Source organism: Gasterosteus aculeatus, chromosome 14 (assembly GCF_964276395.1).
Source record: "Gasterosteus aculeatus chromosome 14, fGasAcu3.hap1.1, whole genome shotgun sequence".
Taxonomy (NCBI): Eukaryota; Metazoa; Chordata; class Actinopteri; order Perciformes; family Gasterosteidae; genus Gasterosteus; species Gasterosteus aculeatus.
The window spans coordinates 13,934,210-13,956,518 of NC_135702.1; the positions used below are offsets into that span (position 1 = coordinate 13,934,210).

The following is a 22,309-nucleotide window of genomic DNA, read 5'->3' on the forward strand; positions in this document are numbered from 1 at the left end:
CCCACTTGGCTCAATTTTAGTCAACGGGACGGGAAGGTACGAGGTTGTGGTCAAAGGAAACTAGTACTGACTGCAAATTTGTTCCAAGAGCCGACAAACCTGAAGTATTCCTTGGTCATTTGAGTTGTTTGTGTGGTTATACACTGGTCATGTGTCTCGTTTGTCACTCAGAGTCATTCGTCAACTTAACTCTTCCTAAACATAACTAATTGATTGTGTTGCCTCAAACAAACTAAGTTTTATGTTTTTAAAAGACACGGTTAAGAGTGTATATCAACACGCTATACCTGATACGAAGACAGATACATCAAGTATCTAACTTCCAGGCATCATGGGTGAGTCAATATGTTGAAATATATTGTATTTTCTCATAATTCTTTGACTTAGATTTCTTTTGTATTTTAATACAACATTGTCTTTCAATTTGATCAATGTGTTTATATGATAGTATTGTAATTGTATAGTTTATGTGACCGGTGTGTTTATATTCGAGTTGACAGGCCAAAAATATTTCATTGTACAAGGGAACCTGTGTTAAAACTAAATATGAAAAAACAAGGTGGAAATTTACGTACTATAATTGTGTGCTGTAGCAGGATTTCCCTTGAACGAAGGGAGCTTAAATACCAAAAACAATTATGATAATACAAAGCTAAGTATGTAGATTGGTTTGGTTTTGTCATTTCGGCTAACCAATCCTTTATTTCTTTATAGGTCCAATTCCCAGCCTTATTCTCGCTCTCTTATGCTTTTTTTCACACTCCTAACCACATAATTCACAGTCAATATCCTTTGAACACTGGAGGAACATTACAGAGTAAGCACATTAAATCTAGCAAATTTGCTGTGGGACTTGACGCATGTCCACTTCTGCTTTCATCCAGCCCAGAGTTTTAATAACGGCATAATCTCCATGTCACATCCCACATTTTGTCTGCAATTTCTTCTGAATCAAAGTGTGTTGTTGGGTTGGGGGCCGCGATAGGACATTGTTGATGCTGTCGGAGGGCATTGCTTTTTAGCCAGTCTATGTGTGCGTTTGGGAATAAATGTCTATGTGATTTTCCCTTTTAATTTTTTTTTTGTTGCCTCCGCGCGTGTGTGTATACATGTGTAAGCACGCACGTCCGCTGTGGGACTGAGCTCTGCTCTGGATATGCCAAAGGGGGGCTAGGGTGATAGGATACACTGCCGCTGTCGGCCATCCTTCTGAGATAATGTCATAATGGGGGGGACAGCTGGCAGCTTCGTTTCCTGTCGGCGCACATTTTCGACTACATCAATAATGAGTGCCACTGCCCAGCCATGAGCGCCACGGCTCACTAGGCGCATGACTGTATTCTCATGTGTCCTCTCGCCACAGCCCCCCCTCCTCAGTCTGCATCTCCTACCTCGCTCCGTTTCTTTTTTGCCTTTCCCAATTTACCTGTCGGCACCAATCAGGATATCTGTACACAGTTCAGCTGAGAAGTCCTGTAATATACTCTACATTAGTTTTGTTGTTGATTTTTAATTTTTTTTAGATATGGTTAATCAACAAAATAGCTTTAAATAAATCACACAGTTGGTCATTTATCAGGTTGCTGAGCAACATTCCAAAAACAGCATACCATTTTTCTGACACTGTCCTCTGGAGGACTTTCCAGCTTAAACCCTTGTGATTAATACTGAACTTTGACTGTTATCATGTTCATGTCGCTCTGAATCGAAGGAAATCCCCTCCCTTTAAATGGATTGCATGGAAAATTCCACACTCTAGTTTCATCTGTAGACCCTCTATTGTCCTCCTTTGAGGCAGTATTGATGAAGACTGAATTGAGAGGGATGTCATTATAGCTTACTGTGGGGCATTTTTTTCCAGCTTGAAAACTCTTGACGGACTACACATTCAAAGATACACGTCAGCAGATATCGATAACATGTTACGATTCCAGTAAAAGCATTGAGTTATCTGTAGTCAAAAGAGATCTACAGTGTTGAATAGTCCGTCATAAAAAACAACAATGTCACTTCTTAGACAATTCCTCAACACAGTTTTTTTTTTTGTCTTTTACTTACAATTTGTTTTGTTTTGCGTGTTTTACATTTCCTTCAAGTCTTTGATAATCATGCTATTTAAAAAGTAATTTAAAATTACAGTTAGTCAGCCCATTATGACAACTTTAGTTTTGGTTATACCAAAGATTAATGTAGAGTAATGACCTGGAAGGACCCTCAAAAAGAAAAGTCTGAGACAAACACTCATTACTTCCTAACATGATACTGTCTGAAGGAAATAGAACAATCAAGCCAATTGCATTTTACTGTAATTAAGCTCAACAATTGTCTGAACAACGTAGCCTCCAGATGCCAGATCAAACATTCCGTTTCAGTTTTCTTATCTTCGTGCTAGCCGGGGTGGTAGCTGGGGAACAGCGGGTAGGGGGGGGCGCAATGACAATTTTAACACAGGCAAAAAAGGAGATGCAGACGGCCAAAACCTGCGGCAACCAATGAAAGCATTATCTAGAGTCAAACATCTGTTGAGTTAGACTGTTGCTAGGCTGCCAAAGTATTTGACTGGTTGTCTGGTTTGTTCTTGTTGAATATTGGATACAGTCATGTGGTCCACTACTGATATGATGGAGGCTAAACAAAGACCAGCTAAGAGAAATGTTACCTCCAGTAATCACATCTTATCTACTTATTTTACTTTTGTAAATGATTTGTGTATTTATTTGAATTTGGAGCTCCGCCACATGAAAAGCCAACAGACAGCTTTACTATGGAGTTTGGTCGTTATCCATGTCCCTCTCATTTACTATGAAGAGTCATGTTGAGTGTTGTTTCATCATGATCAAACAGCTGCTGCAATTATTTCAAGTCCCTTTCAGTTAACAGTCTGATTTGAAGATGTGATTTCTTACACTAAAATTCAAAAAACTCTAGCTGTGGAGCAAAGCCTCGGAGAAATTTGAGCATTTACACGACTTGCTTTGCCATAGTAGTGTAATAATGACAGCCACGCCGGGGTACCACATTCTGTGATATCAAACGGGATTTCGCAAACGAGACAAATATTCATACTAAAATGGAAGTGAAAGCCATCTTAACAATGTTGTGTACTTTAACGGTTTCTCCAGACAACATATTTTGAAAGAACACGCAGCCTTGCTGCCACTGGAAAAAAAAGAAACAGCCAATTTGTCGTAGTTAATATTAAGTCAACAAGACACATGTGACACCCTTCAGAAACTACTCAATCGTTTCCAAAATACAAAAGCTCAATTCAGTCGACTTTGCATCAGACACTTGTGGGAACTTTTTGATGTATGTCTGGAGGTGTCGCCGTGGAAGCGGCATTCTTACTGCCGGGACACGACCGAGCAATCAGACCACTTAGTCTGAGGAAGGTGCTTCTTTGGCTCCCTCTCCTCTCTGTAATTCGGTTACCACTAGGCTGTCATTTAGCCCCGGCAGACTGACAGGGCTTTAAAAGTAAGGAAGAAACTGCAATTACCCCAGGAGGGCTGCAATGAAAAGGGCTAAAGCCATCAGGGCGCTTTGATGTCTACTCCGACACACAAGAAGTGAAGGAACGGCTCTGCGTTCCGCATCACTGAGACTGAAGAAAGTGGGCTCAACCTTTTGATTCCTATTTTTTTTCTTTTTTTTTGTTCTCAGTATGGAACAATGCTCTGCATTTTTAGGCCATTAGATGTGATAAGACTCTCGCAGCATCGTCGGTTGGACCGTTTGTCATGTATATCAGTGTGCTACACATCAAATGCAGCCAGTATCTGGCATTTGATAAGGAGCTGATTCAAATACAGTGATACGTCTACCCGCAGGCGGTTTCTGACACATCCTGTCCAGTTTATGATATTTTCTGTAGCAGATATGTTCTTTGTAGTCTTCACATCACAGACTGGACCTTTCTAACTTTTCTCCGTGAAGCTATGTCTCACATTAGTATGAAGCCTTTTCCTATCAGTGTTTAATCCATGGTGGCAAGCCTCGTCAGGATGATGCGATTGGCAACCGATTAATGCTTTTGCTGTGGAAAGAAACAACAAACTTTTGTGTCAGTACTCATTAAAACTGGAGCATACAAACATCATACAAATCCTATTCAAAACTCAACCTTTATAGTGCTGGATGTGTTTGATTTCCGATGAAGACGATTATTCAGTAAATCAAGTTGAGTTTCATCCAAAAAAAGCACACTTTATTACATTTTCTTCAGTAACAGTTATCAGATTCATTTTCTTTCTTTACAGTACAGTAGTCGAGTCAAATAATTACTTAGTGCCAGAGACTAAAAAAATCAAATCAAAAGCGCTAAAATCTGTTTCTGAAATATTGAAGGTAAATCAAAATCGCAAAAATACTACACCTCAAGTCGCATTTCATATCCTCTTTGTTTCCAGACAGACAGCAGTCCTGTCAACAAGCTGAACAACTACTGTCAGATGCAGCCAAATGTCAAACTAATCATGTGTAGTAACTATAAAGGTAGTGAAGACCGAGGAAAATAAACAAGAGCATTTAATATGACTATCTTTGTTATTGTTATGGTCAGCCCAGAAATATCCTTACAGACTCAAGCTGATGTAATGTGTACTTATCCAAAACGTAGAGTTAACCCGCTGAAGGAGCTGAAGAATAAAACACAATTATCTCCTCACCTCAAAAACACAAAAGGAATATATTTCTTAATTTGCCTGACAAGGACATCCAACTACACTTAATAAAACGTGTGTTGAAGTCTCAGTAGGATATTTAGGTAAGTATTAGTGATCTGTATGAAGATGCGCCCTGCGACAGTTTGACTGTATTGATGAACATCTGTATTTCTCCATAAACACGAGGATTTGTCTCTGATGTCATCGCAGACAGATAGTCGCCTTGAGAGGACAAGAGGGATCCCTGAGGTCCTCAGTCCTTGCTCACATCTAACCATCAGCAGTCCATTGAGAGGGCCGTTCCCACAGATCTGCTTGGTTGGGGGATGTTTGATTTTTGCAGTCCAGTTACAACGAGCCAGTTGTTCTACATCTGTCAGCTTTCAATTTTATTGGAGTACCTGCAAGGATACAAATTGAGCTCTCCTCCGTGACTCGACCCGGTGTTTAGTCCTCCATTAACGTTTGTTAGGTTGAAACAAAGTGCTCCTAATCCTTAGTCTAAATGACATTTTGAACGATCGTTTTATTAAACCTTTATGTTGTTAAAAGGTTTGAAGTTAAGGTGTTGTGAAAAGCTTCAAGCCCCCCCCCCCCCCACCCCCCAAGCACAATGGGTGAAGGGAACACATTTCCTCACACTTCTTAGTTTCAATTTGACAACACTGCGGATGTTTCATCTGGAGGTAAATCAGCGTCACAATTTAATTCTCCCTGCTCAAATAAACAGAGACAAGCCCGGCAGGCCTGTCCTCCAGTGACTAGCTGACTAATGAGCTGGCAGACTGCAGACCGCAGCAGACATATTGTTAAGAAATATCAGAAACGGTATTTACTCAAGTAAATAAACATATTCAATCTTTTACTCTACTGCAGCGATTCCCAAAGTGTGGGCCACGAAGGTACTGCAAGTGGGCGGCGTGAGGTCATTTACAATAAATAAAGAAAATGTTTTTAAAACATTGAAAAAAGTTTGAATGTTTGAAATGAATATCAAAATATTTATGATGCGGCACATTAGTTATGTGAAACATTAATTGATGAAGCACAAAGAATTTAAACGAACAGATTAATAAAACAATAAGGCTCTCGCTCAAAACGGCTGCTCTTGTCTGCCTGTCGTTATTCAACAAAAGGCGCCGCCATACAAAACAATGTCAAATGCGGCGCCCTCTTGTAGTATTAAAGTAAATATACCGCATTTTCCGCACTCCAAGGCGCACTTAAAAGCCTTTCATTTTCTCAAAAAAACGACAGTACGCCTTATAATCCGGAGCGCCTTATATGTGGATCAATTGGTTAATTGGTTGATCTATACTGGTTGTACATGGCGCTCAAGGCGCTCTGCCAAACATGCCAAAGCTCGGTCTACGACGGCGAGATGCTGAGCGGGCGCTCAAGCGCGCGAGATATGGAGCTTGTTTCAAGGCGCGTCGGAGAAACAAAGCTGTTGTTCTTGCCGAGCATTTCATGAGATTAAAGAGCGAGAGACGGTGCCCTTTTCTTTACAGTAGCTGAACCATCTTAACGGGGAAAATAAGTTATTCTAAAAGGGGCCCTTGGCAGGCGGCGCAGCCGAAGATTTAAGGCGTGGATGGCGAGGGGGGCGGCGGGAGCGGACGTACCTTGCAGCATCGATCGGACGCTGAGAGCAGTCTCCACCCCCCCCCCCCCCCCCCCCGCCCCGACGTCAAACGTTTGACTGCAGTTACTTATGCTCATTATAATCCGATGCGCGCTATATATGAAAAATGTTCTAAAATAGGTCATTCATTGAAGGTGCGCCTTATTGTGCGGAAAACACGGCACATGAGCTCCGAAGAAAATGTTATACAAAACATACATTGTAGGTTAATACATTTTTAAATGGGTTAAATTCTTTGCTTTATTTAATTATCCCTAGTTTATGTTTTGATCGGAGTTGTGATTAAAGGTTTGGGTGGGCCACAAAAGATTTTCTGATTTCAAATTGGGCCGCGGCATTCTCGAGTTTGGGAACCGCTGCTCTACTGAAAAAGATTCATACACAGTGCCTCGTCTTTCCCTTTTAGTTGTACTCCAAATTACTTATTGTACAAAATGTATCCTACCAATATTTGTTCTAACAAAATGCTCAAACTGTTTAAAATCTCCATTTGTACAATATATCCATTTATAGGGGCGACCGTGGCGCATGGAGAAGAGTCGGTGCCCCAGGAACCACAGGGTTGGCGGATCAAACCCCAGCTGCTCCAAGACTCAATATTTCAATATGAAAAAGCTGAAAAGTGGCAACTCGCTGGTTGTTTCATACTCGCTGTTGTGGGCTAAATCGTAATTAATTTGCTTTCAGTATCACAAAATGATTTTTGTGAAAAAAAGTTTTTTTAAAACTCAACAAGCATAAAGTTAACACATGCAGAATCATTGAAACAATACTTATTTGGATTGATTTTAAACAGACATGGTTGACTTGATGAGCACATGTTGATATATTTTACCATGTCTCTGAATCATTTTTGCAACTTAAGCGAAGCAACAAAAAGAAAAAGAAAAAGATGTAAAGATGAGGGAAACAGAAATAGTGACAAGGAGCCTGGCAATGCATGGAAACACCGAGTGGGCCCGGACCTACTGCTGTTCAAACTACAGCCAATTCTAGTTTTGTGACCTTGTGTGTCTACAGGAGTGCTTTGAAATCCTGCAGTGCCCCAACCCAATATTAAAAATGTGTATGTATGCAGGTCCAAGCGGCTCATCCCTCAAAACGCATTCTTATAAATCTCGTTGACAACAGGAGGAGCAGTATTTCTATTCCCATATTCCTATTGTACATTGGTTTGACATCCATATATCTATTATCTACTCATGGAATTATCACAGCATGCAGGCATGGGTGAAAGGCATGGAATAAATTATCATGTTTTTACAATATATGAGTTTGAACTGGGAAAGTAATTTTTTATTATTTGGCAGTGTGAAGAATACAGTTATTTTGTTAAAAATAAGATAAGATTGTGTACAAGACTGATGTGACCTGCCATTGCTCAGTGTCAGTGTGTGTATTTGTATGCAAGTATGTGTACAGTACTTCTATACACACTTTGTGTTCCCGGTGCCATCTGTGAGACAAAGAGTGAGTGGGGAGATTTTGAGGAGGTGTGGCTGTAATATTACTGAAGGCAATTTGAATACTGTTGCTCAATTACAACAGCAATCACTAGGAGCCACCTGATGAAATATTTATCAGGGATTTGAGGATTCAGGCGGTTTTAATTACCATTTGCTAAACAGGCATCTCATAAGGTTTACCGCGGCGCCATCGGCCCTGTCACTCATTGTTTGCTCATCTCTGCTGCTCGCAGCAACATGTTTTGCTCTGTGTGTGTTACAAGATGAACAACATGGTAAAGTTGTTTTGTTCTCATCAGTCTACTCTTATAGCCAAACCTTTGATTTTACTTAGCTTACAGTAGTTTATAGCACAGTACAAGACACATACGTAAAGTTTATGGCAGCAAAACATAAGATAGACATCTAAATTCATCTGTTTAGTCTTTTATCTGCATGCAAACATTTTTGACTTTCAACGGTGCTAAAAATAGAATTTATAGCAGAATTATTGCCTCCACAAAGCTCTCAACATGGAGCTATACTATCCGTAGACAACTTTGGGTTAAGCTGGAGATTGATGGGGATTGGAAAAGATATGAAGTGAAAAGCATGAAATTCAATTATATTTAACTTACTTAGCTGGTAGTGTTATGCAGTTCACTTTAAACCAATGAATACAGATTCTATGGTCTTAACTTGGAAATTAAATCTCTTGTATCAAACTAAATTGAGAGAGGGGAAACGAGCACCGGACTGCACTTCTTTCAAACGAATAGAGAGATGATCATAGGAGATTTTTCCCACAGCAACTGCATTGCTTAGCCGCTGTCGGGTTTAGTTCCACTTGCTCAACTTCTAATTGAAATTCAGACTAGGGATGTTCTGCCCCCCTTAGGAACGTTCTGGTCAAGGTTCCTCAGTGACCAGGTGCTGTCTCGGGGGGATTTGCTACGCCTTGCGCGTATGCAAAACTGTCCCCTCAGGGACTGCCTGTAGCGACCTGGATTTTCCCTCGATTACTTCAGCCCAATGGCTAATTACTTTTTCCAGATGAAAACATACGCCTCCTCATTAATTCAACACTCCGCAATCTATCATAATTACCGTCAAATAAGCTGTTGTTATCGCTTTAATTTAAATTAGTGGCTGCTCCATGCATATGTATGTGCGTAGTAAAGTAAAAGAAACCACACCAACTGTAACCTTTTACTGGTTCAAGGTATGAGCTTTTTTAAAGCAGGGCGATCCTTTTTCTTTTAGTGTGTTATGGGATTGGATTTATAAAAGGTCACTGACAAAAGCCTTTTACCGTACCAGCCAGGATACAACCCAGAAGCAGTCCCAGGTGTAGAATGCTCTGAGGGTTTTTTGCCCATAGAGTCAGTAACAAGTGGATATGTTGGTACCCATTGGTATGCGGACTGCTGTTTTCGAAAGCTTGAGTTCGGCTATTTGACCATCGCCATGTTGGATCATGGCCATGGCCATGGTGGCTTTTTCCAGCTGATAAACTGAAGTGAGCTTACCAGATGTCGGAGTAATGTAGGGATGGAGTATACAGCTCTGGTAGTGGCAGTAAGTTAAAGCAAACTTGATGCTTGATTCTGCCCACACGGCAAGCTGTGATGAGTAGGGATGAGATCACATCACCAGTAAAAATACTAGTTTCTTTTTTTACTGATAGAAATAACCTCTATTCAAATCTAAAAAACAGACAAATATAAATTATCATTAAATTCTAGCCCTTGACTAAATAGTTTACAGGATCTTCTTTATCGGACATTCTAATACTTGTTAAGCTTGTTAATAATCTTTCAAAGGATAATACGCTCCTGTTCCACCACATCCCAAAGATGCTCTATTGGGTTGAGATCTGGTGACTGTGGGGGCCATTTTAGTACAGTGAACTCATTGTCATGTTCAAGAAACCAATTTGAAATGATTCGAGCTTTGTGACATGGTGCATTATCCTGCTGGAAGCAGCCATCAGAGGATGGGTACATGGTGGCCATAAAGGGATGGACATGGTCAGAAACAATGCTCAGGTAGGCAGTGGCATTTAAACAATGCCCAATTGGCACTAAGGGGCCTAAAGTGTGCCAAGAAAACATCCCCCACACCATTACACCACCATCACCAGCCTGCACAGTGGTAACAAGGCATGATGGATCCATGTTCTCATTCTGTTTACGCCAAACTCTGACTTTGCCATCTAAATGTCTCAACAGAAATCGAGACTCATCAGACCAGGCAACATTTTTCCAGTCTTCAACTGTCTAATTTTGGTGAGCTCTTGCAAATTGTAGCCTCTTTTTCCTATTTGTAGTGGAGATGAGTGGTACCCGGTGGGGTCTTCTGCTGTTGTAGCCCATCCGCCTCAAGGTTATGCGTGTTGTGGCTTCACAAATGCTTTGCTGCATACCTCGGTTGTAACGAGTGGTTATTTCAGTCAAAGTTGCTCTTCTATCAGCTTAAATCAGTCGGCCCATTCCCCTCTGACCTCTAGCATCAACAAGGAATTTCCCCCAGCAGGGCTGCCGCATACTAGATGTTTTTCCCTTTTCACACCATTCTTTGTAAACCCTAGAAATGGTTGTGCGTGAAAATCCCAGTAACTGAGAGGATTGTGAAATACTCAGACCGGCCCTTCTGGCACCAACAACCATGCCACGCTCAAAATTGCTTAAATCACCTTTCTTTCCCATTCTGACATTCAGTTTAGAGTTCAGGAGATTGTCTTGACCAGGACCACACTGTCACGGTGTGCAATCTCCCGTTCCCGCTGGGCCGCCGCTGCAATCTCCCTTTCCCCGACTCGGTCCTCCGACCCCGAGACTCTCAGCCCCGACCCCGACTCGGCCAGTCCCCGCTCCGAGACTCATTACCCCGATGCCCCAAGTCCCCGCTCCGAGACTCAGGCTCCGTCCCTCCCATCCCATGGTCCTCTCCCACCCTCCCATTGGTGATTTGAGGGCCGTCTGGGATCCGGCCGTTGAGGGGGGGTTATGGGAGGGGCTGAGCCGCCGACTGCTGAGGTGTTCCGTGTCCTCGAGCTGGAGCCGCCGCCTACTACTGCGGACGTGTTCCGTGTCCCCGGGCTGGAGCCGCCGCCGACTACTGCGGACGTGTTCCGTGTCCCCGAGCTGGAGCCGCCGCCGACTACTGCGGACCTGTTCTGTGTCCCCGAGCTGGAGCCGCCGCCGACTACTACGGACGTGTTCCGTGTCCCCGAGCCGCCGCCGACTCCCACGGACGTGTTCCGTGTCCCCGAGCCGCCGCCGACTCCCCCGGAGGTTTCCCGTGTCCCTGAGCTGCCGCCGACTACCCCGGAGGTTTCCCGTGTCCCCGAGCTGCCACTGACGACCCCGGAGGTTTCCCGTGTCTCAGAGCCTGCCATTCCAGAGATGTTCGGTGCCCTGCAGTCGCCGCTCCGGAGCCGGCCAAATGACCGTCCGTCGGGCCGACCACCGGAGGCTCCCCGGCCATGTGCCTGTCCACCAGGCCGACCCCCAGAGGCTCCCGGGTGGTCCGACCAACGAGTTTCCCTCCCTCCCACCCCTTGTCCGCTCTCTAGTGTGAGCTGTCTGGAATTCGGCCCTTGAGGGGGGGGGGGGGGGGGGGTACTGTCACGGTGTGGTTCACTTCCTGTCGTATTTTGTAGTTTTCTGCCACTCGTGTCCCCGGGTAACTTCACTTCCTGCCTCGTCCTGTCATCCCCTGTGATCGTCTAATAGTTTCCACCTGTGTCCAATCACCTGCACCTCCCTTGTATATTTAAGCTGTGTGTCTCTTGTGTCACTTGTCGCGTCATTGTCTTTCGTCGTGGATGTTTGTAGTTCCTGTCTGCCGTTTTTCCCCTGGTTCCTGTGTGTTTTTGCCCCTTGGCCTTTTGCTTTTGCCTTTTTGACAATTAAAGTCTTTTGCTTTCCAAGAAGTCTGCGTTTGAGTCCTGCCTCCTCCACGCATCCTTGACACACACCCCTAAATGCAGTGAAGCAACCGCCATGTGATTGGTTGATAAGATAATTGCAGAAATTGAACAGGTGTTCCTAATAATTCTTTAGGCGTATCTTATACCACCATGTAACATCTGCAATCATTTGTTCAATTAAGTGCTTGAAACCTGTGTTTCCCTTTAATTGAGGAGTATTATATGCGTTACGCAACAGAACAGTAAGAGGCGTCCGTGCAATGCATCTCCCTGTACCTCCCTATCTGTATCTCCCCAGCTTTTATTCTATCTTCCTCCCCAATCAAATGAGCTTCAAACTGCTCAATCACTGCCTCACTGCTGTGTGCCAGAGGCCGACGGATGAGGAAGAGCGCCTCGCCAAGCCATGATAAAAACAAACAGACATTTCACACATGTAATTCCGAATCGGACACGCGTTGTTTCGAGGAGCCAAATCTTCTTTGAACCACGACCGCTCCTGATCCTCGCCTCAACTTTGAATGCGGTGCCGCAAGGGATCCAAATCCGCAAAGAGCCACCGCGACCAAAATCATCAAGCATGTGAAGGGCATGTGCTGCGTTGCCATGTTTTTTCTGTTGTTTGTTTGAATTGTTAAATATCCAGCTTCGTTCCAAAAAAGAAAAAAAGGCCATCTGTGTCCGAATGTTGAGACAGTCCGCGATGAGTCAGGATGGTAAGCAGATAGGGAGAAGGTCTGTGTGTCGGCTCTGGCTCCTGCCCAACTCACTGTGACTTGTCTTATTAGTCAGGTCTTTAAAAGCCTTCCCAGGCACACTCCTGCCCAATATCCCTGATTAAAGTGAGACTGACGCTCCCGCTATTGAGCCAAGTTGGCTCTACAGCGTTTGTGTTGGGTCATGCTCATTACTCAGAGCACACTACCAGGGCCGCTGCGACTGGAAGCAGCGTATAAGGCGAGACACTGACCAGCAAAGACATTTGGGACTTTTAATTCATTGCGGGGGGAGCAGAACTGTAACTACAAATTGTTCTCCTTTGACACAACTGTCATTCCACCTTCATAATCTGCGTGGAGCTGTAGGCAATTCAGAATCAGAATGAACTGCATTGGCCAAGTATGCTTACCATACATGGAATTTGTCTCTTTTTTCATCTTGCTTTACATACTATACATAAAGTTTCTTAATATGAATAAAAGGATAGGCAGTGAGGGTATAAACATTTAACAATTATAAAATGTTGATATGAATATATTCATACATGTAAGAACATAATTTATATATATACAACAACAACAGTTTATCTAAGAGATGGCCTGAGGGAAGGAGCAGTTCCTGTGTCTGGTGTTTTTGCCGTACAGTGCTCTGTAGCGCCTACCAGAGGGGAGGAGTTAGAAAAGGTTGTGTCCACGGTGTGAAAGTTCTGCAGTGATCTTGCCTGCCCGTTTCCTACAAGTCCAGACTGTAGGGAAGTAAATATTCTCTGTGCAGACCCATTGTAGTTTACTTCGATCATTTGCATAGATATGGAACACATAAATAAAAGGACGGTTGGTTTTAGCTGAACAAGGTATTTGCAATTTACTCTATGCCACCCAGATTTAATTGAGGTGCTGGTAACTAATAAACAAAACATACAATAATTATTTAGTTACTTAAAATTTTGTATCTCTTCTGATATCATGTGCTATTCTAAAAAGTGAGTATATTTCATTCTGCATGCAGAGAAGGTGAATTACTTTTGTTTTTCGCTAAGTAGCGCCTAAAGGTACTAACACACAAGGCAGCTTGTATGTAGCCTGAGAGGTAGACCCAGGGCAACATAAGACAGGAAATCACGCGCTTCAGCTGGTTGAACCGAGATTGCAGAGAAAATACTCAATTATGATAATCAATTCATCACCACCTGATGAAAAGTGAAAAATATTTACTGGTTCCAGCTTAGAAATGTGATCATTTCCAGTTGTTTTCTATCAGTTTAAATGAACAAATAGTGTTTTTTAACTTGTGGCCGGACAAAACAAGTTGGTTTTAATAATTTTTTTCCTGACATTTTCATATGGTAAAATCAGGGGGGGAAAAGTATAATCATCAGTTAAAAATCATCAGTTGCAGCCTTAGTTTGCTCTGACAAAAGTGAGCTAACATGAAACTGTTTGAAAATAATTAAGCGTACAAGAGTAAGCATATACTGTACACTTCAGGCTCTCCCATTGTTTCACACATTTTCCGTCCCCACGTTGATTAAGTGAGGTAATGTGTGTTGTGCTTCATGCATGCTTGTGTAACACAGTGTGTGTGTGTGTGTGTGTGTGTGTGTGGAGGGGGGGGTGAGAATGCAAGCCGGGCTCAGGAAAGTGTCAAGCATTGACTAACATTTCACGGCCCATTTGCTGAGGTTGGCGGAAGCTCCTCTACTGTATGAACCGCACTGTGGGAGGAGGCTGTGATGAGCCGAAGCTGGGTACCCATCAGTGCGTGAAGGGGGAGGGTTCCATCCATTCCTGTGCTCTACTTTTATGTCTTCTCCCAGTTATCCTCTTTCCCCCTTTAACCCCACTACCTAAGTGAATTCTGCATGTTTTAGTAGTTTACTAGTGTTTCCTTCTATCTGTGTGTGTGTGTGTGTGTGTGTGTGTGTGTGTGGTAAAGGGACCTGTAGTTAAGAGTCACGGCACATAAAGGGACCTCCAGTCATTAAGGAATTAGCAGGAGGCTAACGGCTTGTTTAGAGAATCAATTAGTTTAAAATGTGGGCATGTGGGCTCATTTTCACACAGCTCTACGACGGAAATGTCAAGGTTGTATATTCTGGCTATCAAGTTAACTGACCCTTTATGGCTTTGTGGCTGGCGATGTCCTGCGAGGCCTCTTGAATCCAGCGGAAGCTTGTCTTGAGACACAATAGAGCAGTAGTTAGAGCGTCTTTAGCCTCCGCCATGTGATCAATTTCTGGGTGAATTGGAGTACGTGGGCACAGTATGATTTTAGGACAGATTAGATGGGATCACTTGGGGGCGCTTGATTCGATGATTGAAAAGTGGGCGTTAATTAATGATCCCAGAGTCTCTGTAAGAACCCGCAGTGACTCCTTAGTTTGCCTTTGTCGTATCAGGACGTTCGGGGAGGAGGAAGAGTGAATCAAAAGCAGCCACTCTGTCCGTGACGGCAGCACTTTTTTAGAAATGCGACGTGCTCACTCGCACACGCAGCTGGGAAGTCTTCCTCTCGGGATGTCCTATCTAAAAACAAACCGATGGTGTTTAGCTTCACACCCCCTCAGACACGTCCAGGCAACTGGTGGTCACTGATGCACGCCTGGCAACATCCGTGCCGACAACCTTGCAACTTACCTTTGGAAGTCTCATGGACGCACACAAGCAGCACAGCAGTTTGCAGAGGACGTGTGATGAAGTTGCTTCAATTATGAGAGTGGATTTATGATTTCACGGAGCATAATTAACCATTTGGTGTGGAAGAGACATCGGTATATACATATTTACACACACATGGCACATTGCAAGCTGCAGCTGTTCAGGATCACTCTGTCACCTGTTTCACTGATCTTTAGTCTGCTGACACAGCTACTGAACAAGCCGGAATGAACCACCACCACATCCAGCACTACCCCTATGCTTCACCCCTAATGCCGCTCTTACTACTTCCACCTCATCCACCACTTTGATTTCTACCACTTTCTTACTATTACCACCACTAGCAGTACCTTTACCTCCACCGCTCCAACATCCATTTCCACCACCACTACTTATACTACTACCACTACTACCACGACCATCACTAACAGTGTTATCATTGCCACCAATACACTCACCACTACTGCTAAAACATCTATATCAACCTCACTATTACTACCACCACATCCAATCCTAGCAGTTCTACAACCCTTTACAGTATTACCACCAAACACCCCCACCATCTATTTACTTTGTGCTGTTACTAGTGCTACTACCAATTATATCTATGGTATTAAAACATGTAGCATTGCTTCCTCATATTGATACTGTTTACTACAAGGTAATGTAATACCAATTTATTATTTATTAAGCAATATGCAACTAAAGGCGAAGACGAGAGTAGTGGTGGGAGAGGAAATTATTGTGTTCTGCATGGAAAAAGCCTGGTGAAAAACTAAACCCAGAGCTTAGTGGTAGCTGAGCTCCCCAGTGGCAGTACTACAACAACACACCACTGTGGGACATGGTGAAATAAAAACAGTTTGAACAACATGATGCTGGACACATCAAATATGCATCACAGCCTACTTTAAATATAGATGGGCAAAAGTTATTCGTAATAGATCGCTCTACTTTTACAAAGTAAACTAGAGGGATGAAAATTAGACAAAGGAAAGAATAATTAGATGTTTGTTTCAATGATTCCACAAGGTGATTGGCATTAAAATCGGTTTGTATTTCAAAATGAAATATGGATAAATATACACATGCTGAAAACCATGCTGCATGTAAAACCATTATTTTTAACAATGTGTGACAAAATACATATTTGGGAATACTGTGTGACATCCTTTGAGGCAGACAAAAATAACTCAAGATGCTTCAATAATAAGGAATTTCTCAACTTGATTCGCAAGTGTACCAACAAAGAAGACTCTGTGAATCATAATCAAAGGAAATTTGCATTTTACTGGGAGTCTGTTGCACCTCCTCTTCCCTGCATCATCCTGCTGCGTGCCACAATACGGTGACTTGAGAGCGGCAGACTTTTGAACCGTAATGCTCCTGAAGCCCAGGGAGACGTTGGTGTGGTCTCCCCGTGCCACAGTTACAGTCTTCTTCGTTGCTCATAAAAGCTTGAAGGAAAGAAAGACACACAACTCCAGAGGGGCGCTGCAGGGCTGTGAAGGAAATTATTTATGGGATTTGGGTCTTTTTAAGAAACTACCCTTGCAAACTACAGCTGTGGTGAGAAAGTAACGTGGAAATAACCATGGATGGAGGAATTCTCTAATCAGGTTTTTTACAGTCTTGGGTTAATCAGGCAAATGGTGGCGCACAGTGGTTTAAAGGTGTCACAAAACCGAGAAAAATTTAAGGAAACGATAATCAGAAGAAACATAAGCATCTCAGATGAAAGCCAGTTTAAGAAAGATTTAACCTAAAACACTGATCTTGGTCGTTAATCCCCTTGGGCAGGTTGCTTCAATGCTTGGGGGACCAAATGGCTCTAAGGTCACTCTTGTGTGTTTGGAGATAAAGAGGCAGGATGCCAGTCATTGTTAGCCAGAGCACAACCAGGTACATGTGGCAAAGAAGCACAAAAAAAATAAATCCTCAAGTGGTGCAGCATTTGAAGTTGAGTTCCTATCTGTTTTTCTGATATTTAAAGGATGTAGTAAACAATGCAGCACATAGGATGATGCACTTGTACCTACTAAAGCGCCCACACACATGATACGCATGATCAGCAACGGAATTGCTTTGTGAGTAAACCATTTTTGTCCCATGGAGATGAGAAACCTTGAGGTGGAGTTAAATTCATCATTGCTCCCTCGCACAGATTGGGTCCAAAGGTCAATCCATCTTAACTTTGACCTTTTATTGTTGGTGACCTTTCAATGCATACACACAATGACAACTGCACTGCACATAGAATACCTTAAAAGTGCCCAACCTTTATATTATATATATATATATATATATATATATATATATATATATATATATGATATATATATATATGATATATATGTATATATCATATATATGTCCTTTTCTTCCCAACACATCGAGGCAGTTCTTATACCTAAGTTTAGATATCGGTGGCGTCAACAGAAACCTTTGACCATCTTGTTGAGTATCTACAGCCAGGGTACTGGGAACATCTTATCCATGTAAGACACGTCAGCTCTTTGACCGTATCCTTGCTCTCCCAACATGCTAAAACAAAGGTGGTCATAGACATAACAAACACTTTGTTCAATCTCTACAGCTATGACGCTGGAAACATCTAATCCAAGTGGGAGACATCAGTTCTTATGTCAGGGCCTTTGTGATCTAACCACTTGCAACTAATAAACTGGTTATACAAATGAAGCATTTAAAAGGGTCACATATCATTTTCCCATTACAATATAATGCTCACATATCTTCTTCTCAAAGGGAATATAACTTCTTCGGGGTTCCTCTGTACTAAATTGTCAGTGTGTAGCATTCAGGATAATATTTGGGCAGAAATAAAATTTAAAATAAAATATTAAATATTAGTGTTAAATTATCTAAAATAAAGATTGTTTTTTTGTTACCTTGGAATGAGCTGCTTATCTAACGCACACTGGCTGTAGATGGGAACACTGGAGTTTCAAAGGGAATTCTGTCCATCGTAGTTCCGTTGCATACTTGGCGTAAGTGATAGATCTGCCTCCACACTGGTCACACTTTAGACACAAATGCATGATTGAAAAATGTGCTTGTACTTTCCTATTAACTGCTGCATACTGACATCTCGGAATGCTTCCTATTTCCACTACACTATGTGCCCCACCTTGCACAGCTTTTCACCCTGACCAACTCAGCCATTAAGTAAAGTTGGATATTGCAAAGTAAGGACACTAATGGGGGGTCCAGTGCGGCCTGCAGGATGAGTTTGACGTTGTGACTGCCAGCAGGTTCTGCCGAAAGGTCACAGGGGTTCAGAAAAATAAGAACTCTTGCACTTTTCACAAACACAACACAAACTCAATCACGCTCTCCACCATGGGCCAGATTTCTGCCACAACAATGTGGCCAGAAATGGCCAGTCCAAGTCAGTTGGACCTCTGAGCAGAGCTGTGGTTGTGGTGGTGGAGGTGGTGACGAAGGGTATAAACTAAAAGGTGAATGAGGGGATTAATCCACTGAGTGCCTGAAATGTAATGAGTCAGCCACGTTTAACGTGTCCATTTGAGGGGGGATCAAGAGATGAAAAGAAGGAAAGCCGTGGCTGTGAAGGTGTGTAGATGGAGCTGAAAAAAAGAGGCTGGGATAGAGGACTGAGAGCAGAACATTTTACGTGAATATTATCTCCAGACAAGAATGCTCTGAGCATGAATGTAGAATACACCACTGCAACTGTGCTGAATTATAATGCACTGAATCATTGAAGCACGTTGCAGTAAAAGCTTGAGGCAACAAATACTTTTGGTTTGTTTAATCTAAAACAGTAGTGGTCTTAATGCGTACAAAGTGGCTTTATTTCAGCCCCGTGGGGCTGAGATAAAGCCACTTTGTACGCAGTCCAGGGTAATTCCTGAACCACCGAGCAGCGTTAGCCTGGACTGTTTCCATTTGACTTTGAATTCTGAGCCTGCTCAGACACACACAAACACACACTATTCCCCCTTCCAGACCAGCATATGTACAGTCTTGCCATGAATTATTCTAAGTTTCATAAATGTTTACTCCCAATGTGATAAGTCTATACATTGTAAAAGCATATTAATAACTTCTGGGTCAAGTAGCAGTGATTCTCTTTTTTTCTCAGTTGACTTTGCTTTGATCCTCTGAGACCTAATTTGTAGTTTCCTTGGCATTACTATTAAGTTCAACAAATTTCAAATGACATTTTCTTACCTTTGGTTGGTAGATAGGCATCATCCATGATGATTTTTAGAATATGTTCCTTTCAGGTTATCGAATGTTGTTTGGAATGCTTTGGAAAAGTACTAATTGAGTGACAGCCCTACACTGTATATGAGGGGAAGACGTGGTCACCGTCACATCATGAGTTCAATGGCCATCTTGTTTTTTGGCTACTGCGAGCCAGAAATGTGAGGAGAGAGTTTAACTCATGTTTACAATGTTTGCTATCAGAATTATTCATGCAACCGGAAGAGTGGAAAAGTAGAAAAAATGCAGTAAAGGAACCTCTGCATTGACTTCACCTTTCAAAACCAATAATCTTGGTGCTTCGAAACAAACTACATGTCTAGATACCAACAGGGATGAGTGGAAAAATGTAACTTTTGTAAATTGGGTAATTTGAAGCAAATCATTCTTGTGAATGTATCTATAAGTAGCATACATACAGTAACAGTCAAAAGTTTGGACACACATTATTTTTTTCTCTCTCAAAATCTAGTTACCATCAATGGGAACCTCAAAGAGGTGCAGGGTAGACGGTGCAGTTATGATTGACTGCAACAACTCCTCCAGTGTCAGGCGTTATTCATGTTTTCCTTTTTGGTGTCATATCTGCAGCTCCAACTGTAGTCGTGTGTTTGTTGTCGCCTGCGTGTACAGCCGTGATGATCTGTCACTCTGCCAGGTTGCGGCGTTTAATCTAGGTCAGCTGCCATCTTACCCTGCTGTTAACACAGCCTGTTAGAAATCCCTTAATTGGCCTCCTTTTTTTTACGCGAATAAGTTTGCGATTTAGTCGGGTAGACAGGGTGTCACGAGGCTCTCATCTGTTTTGTTTGGCACGGTATTACGGTTTTGGGGAGGGAACACACGACCAGACACACAGCCAGATGTGACGAGTGCTCCTGGCAGAGACACAAGTGACATGGCACCGGAGAGAGAGCTGCAGGCTTATTCGCTCCAGCTCTTTTATAAAACGGTTCAACTCATAAGAGGTCGTAGAGGTCGTAATATAGCGCGGCCTGTGTGTCATTCATATATACATCTTGACATGCAAATGCAAATTGTCTTTCTGTGTAGGAGTGTAACGCTTCTCATATTTTTTAAACAAACAAAAGCAGTTGTAGCAGATGCTTCGCAGCCCACGTTTTTGGAGGGACTTTGCAGCAAATGGGTTTGCGGGAAGCTGCGGGCTCAGGTGGTCACCATGCGAGGATGATTACAGAGGGCCCTCTGTAATCTGTAAACAGTTAACTGCCAAACTAACTGTGTTGTAGGCTTAGAGTCACACAGGCACAATGAAATGTTGAAATTAAATGAAATGAAAAAAACAATTTTAAAGTGTTTAATATCTATTCGAAAAGTAAAACAGCTGTGGCTGTTGTAGCATCAGTACAACCAGAGCTAGCAGTTTTTGAATGGTTGTTTCAACATGATCACAATAAAATGGCCCTAAAAGAATCTGTATGCAAAAAAAAAATGAATATTATGTTAAAAACTATGCTGATCATATTATTATTATTTGGTTTTACGAAGAACTTTTTTTATTTAGCTGACGTATTTCTTTCTCTCCCTGTCCTTCTTTGTCTCCTCACTCCCTCACTCTTGTACGATCCTACTCATGTACCCTCTACCAACGTTCTCCTGTCCATCGCATCCTACCTCTGTCTCTTCCCCCTCTGGTCTCTGTCCGTCTAAAACAGGTTCCCCACCAGCTAGGTGCGCTGACCTTCTACCGCTACGAGCAGCCCATCGTGGACTACTGCCAGGCCCATCAACCCCTGCGGCTCAACATGGGCTATGAGGGACCCCCACAGGGCCTGGAGGACCTGGGGCCATGTGATAGGGGCACCATACAGACAGTGGCGCTGCCGGCCGTGCCCTCCGCTGCCAGCATGGGTGCCCCCATGCCAGGGCCTCGCTCTCCTCCGCCGCCCACCCTCAGACCGCCGACTGACGGTCCCAGCAGCGGGCCTTTCCCCCCCGCCGAACGCACGGGGACGCTGAAATTCGGACGCTAGCAGGATTGGTCCAGTTGCTGGAAGTGGGCCAAGGGCCTTTTGATTTGATGTGACTTTGTTAGGAAGAGGCCGGCGAGCTGGTTATTCAGTGGGCCCTTGTTTTCAGAACATGAGTATTTGAACTGGAGGACAAGACATTTTTCTAATTCTGCCTGGAGGGAGTCTGCATCTGAAACACGCAGTCTCAATCACATACAGTCGAGGGTGAGACATCTTTCCACATGATTTTGATTTCTTTTTTCAAAACTCCCTATATAAAATACTGTATCATGGGAGGTCATATGGCATTAGGACAGAAAAAAAGCATTACCTTGTTTCCACATCCGGTCTTGAGGAACCAGTTGACAGCAGTTCACATGCACGAGTCAGTAGTTATGGGGAAGTGCAATAAACACTGGATTTCAATCATGAGAGGGCACTAGAGAAGTTAAACATAAAGAGATGGAGTAGGACATTTCAAGGGGCTTCTTACTGTGATTAATATTAAAATATCGAGTCAGTATTTCATAAAGACAAGTTGTTCTCTCGAAACATGTCAAAGGATGGATTGATCCATCGTCTTACTTTTGTTGTTTCTTTACATGTGGGACTTCATACTGTATTCCATTAATGTGCATGTCAAACCAAAGAGTTTACTTGTATGTTAACATGTTGTTTTATTTTGTTATTATATTTTTAATGCACATAAGCTACTTTTGCTGGGACCATTCTTAAAATGGCACTACTGCAACAACCTCTACCAACAAACATTCCCATTTACAAACAAACCCCCCTGTTGGTTTCAGACGGACCAGGCTCGTCTTAACAGTTTGGCAGAGTAAGCAGACAACAAATAAGAGAGTGGTAGTGGAAGAGAAATGTTTAGACAAATTAATTATGATGATTGCACTGTCCTCCCAACATCAATTTGAACTGATGACGCTACAAAATAGCAACACAACACTTGAGAAGTGATGTAATGTGGTGTGTTAATTTCATGAATTTCTTCAACATGGAGGG

General features: G+C 42.7%; 1 protein-coding gene across 1 annotated transcript in view; it reads left to right on the forward strand.

The window, feature by feature from the left end:
* LOC120831963 (leucine-rich repeat transmembrane neuronal protein 4) overlaps positions 1-21,446 on the forward strand; it is a 96,305-nt gene extending 74,859 nt beyond the window's left edge. Inside the window, exon 3 of the mRNA XM_040197933.2 lies at positions 20,993-21,446. Within this exon, the coding sequence (XP_040053867.1) occupies positions 20,993-21,310 (318 nt within the window). The 3' untranslated portion in view covers positions 21,311-21,446. The remainder of the gene's footprint in view (positions 1-20,992) is intronic.
* Positions 21,447-22,309: the final 863 nt, after the last annotated feature.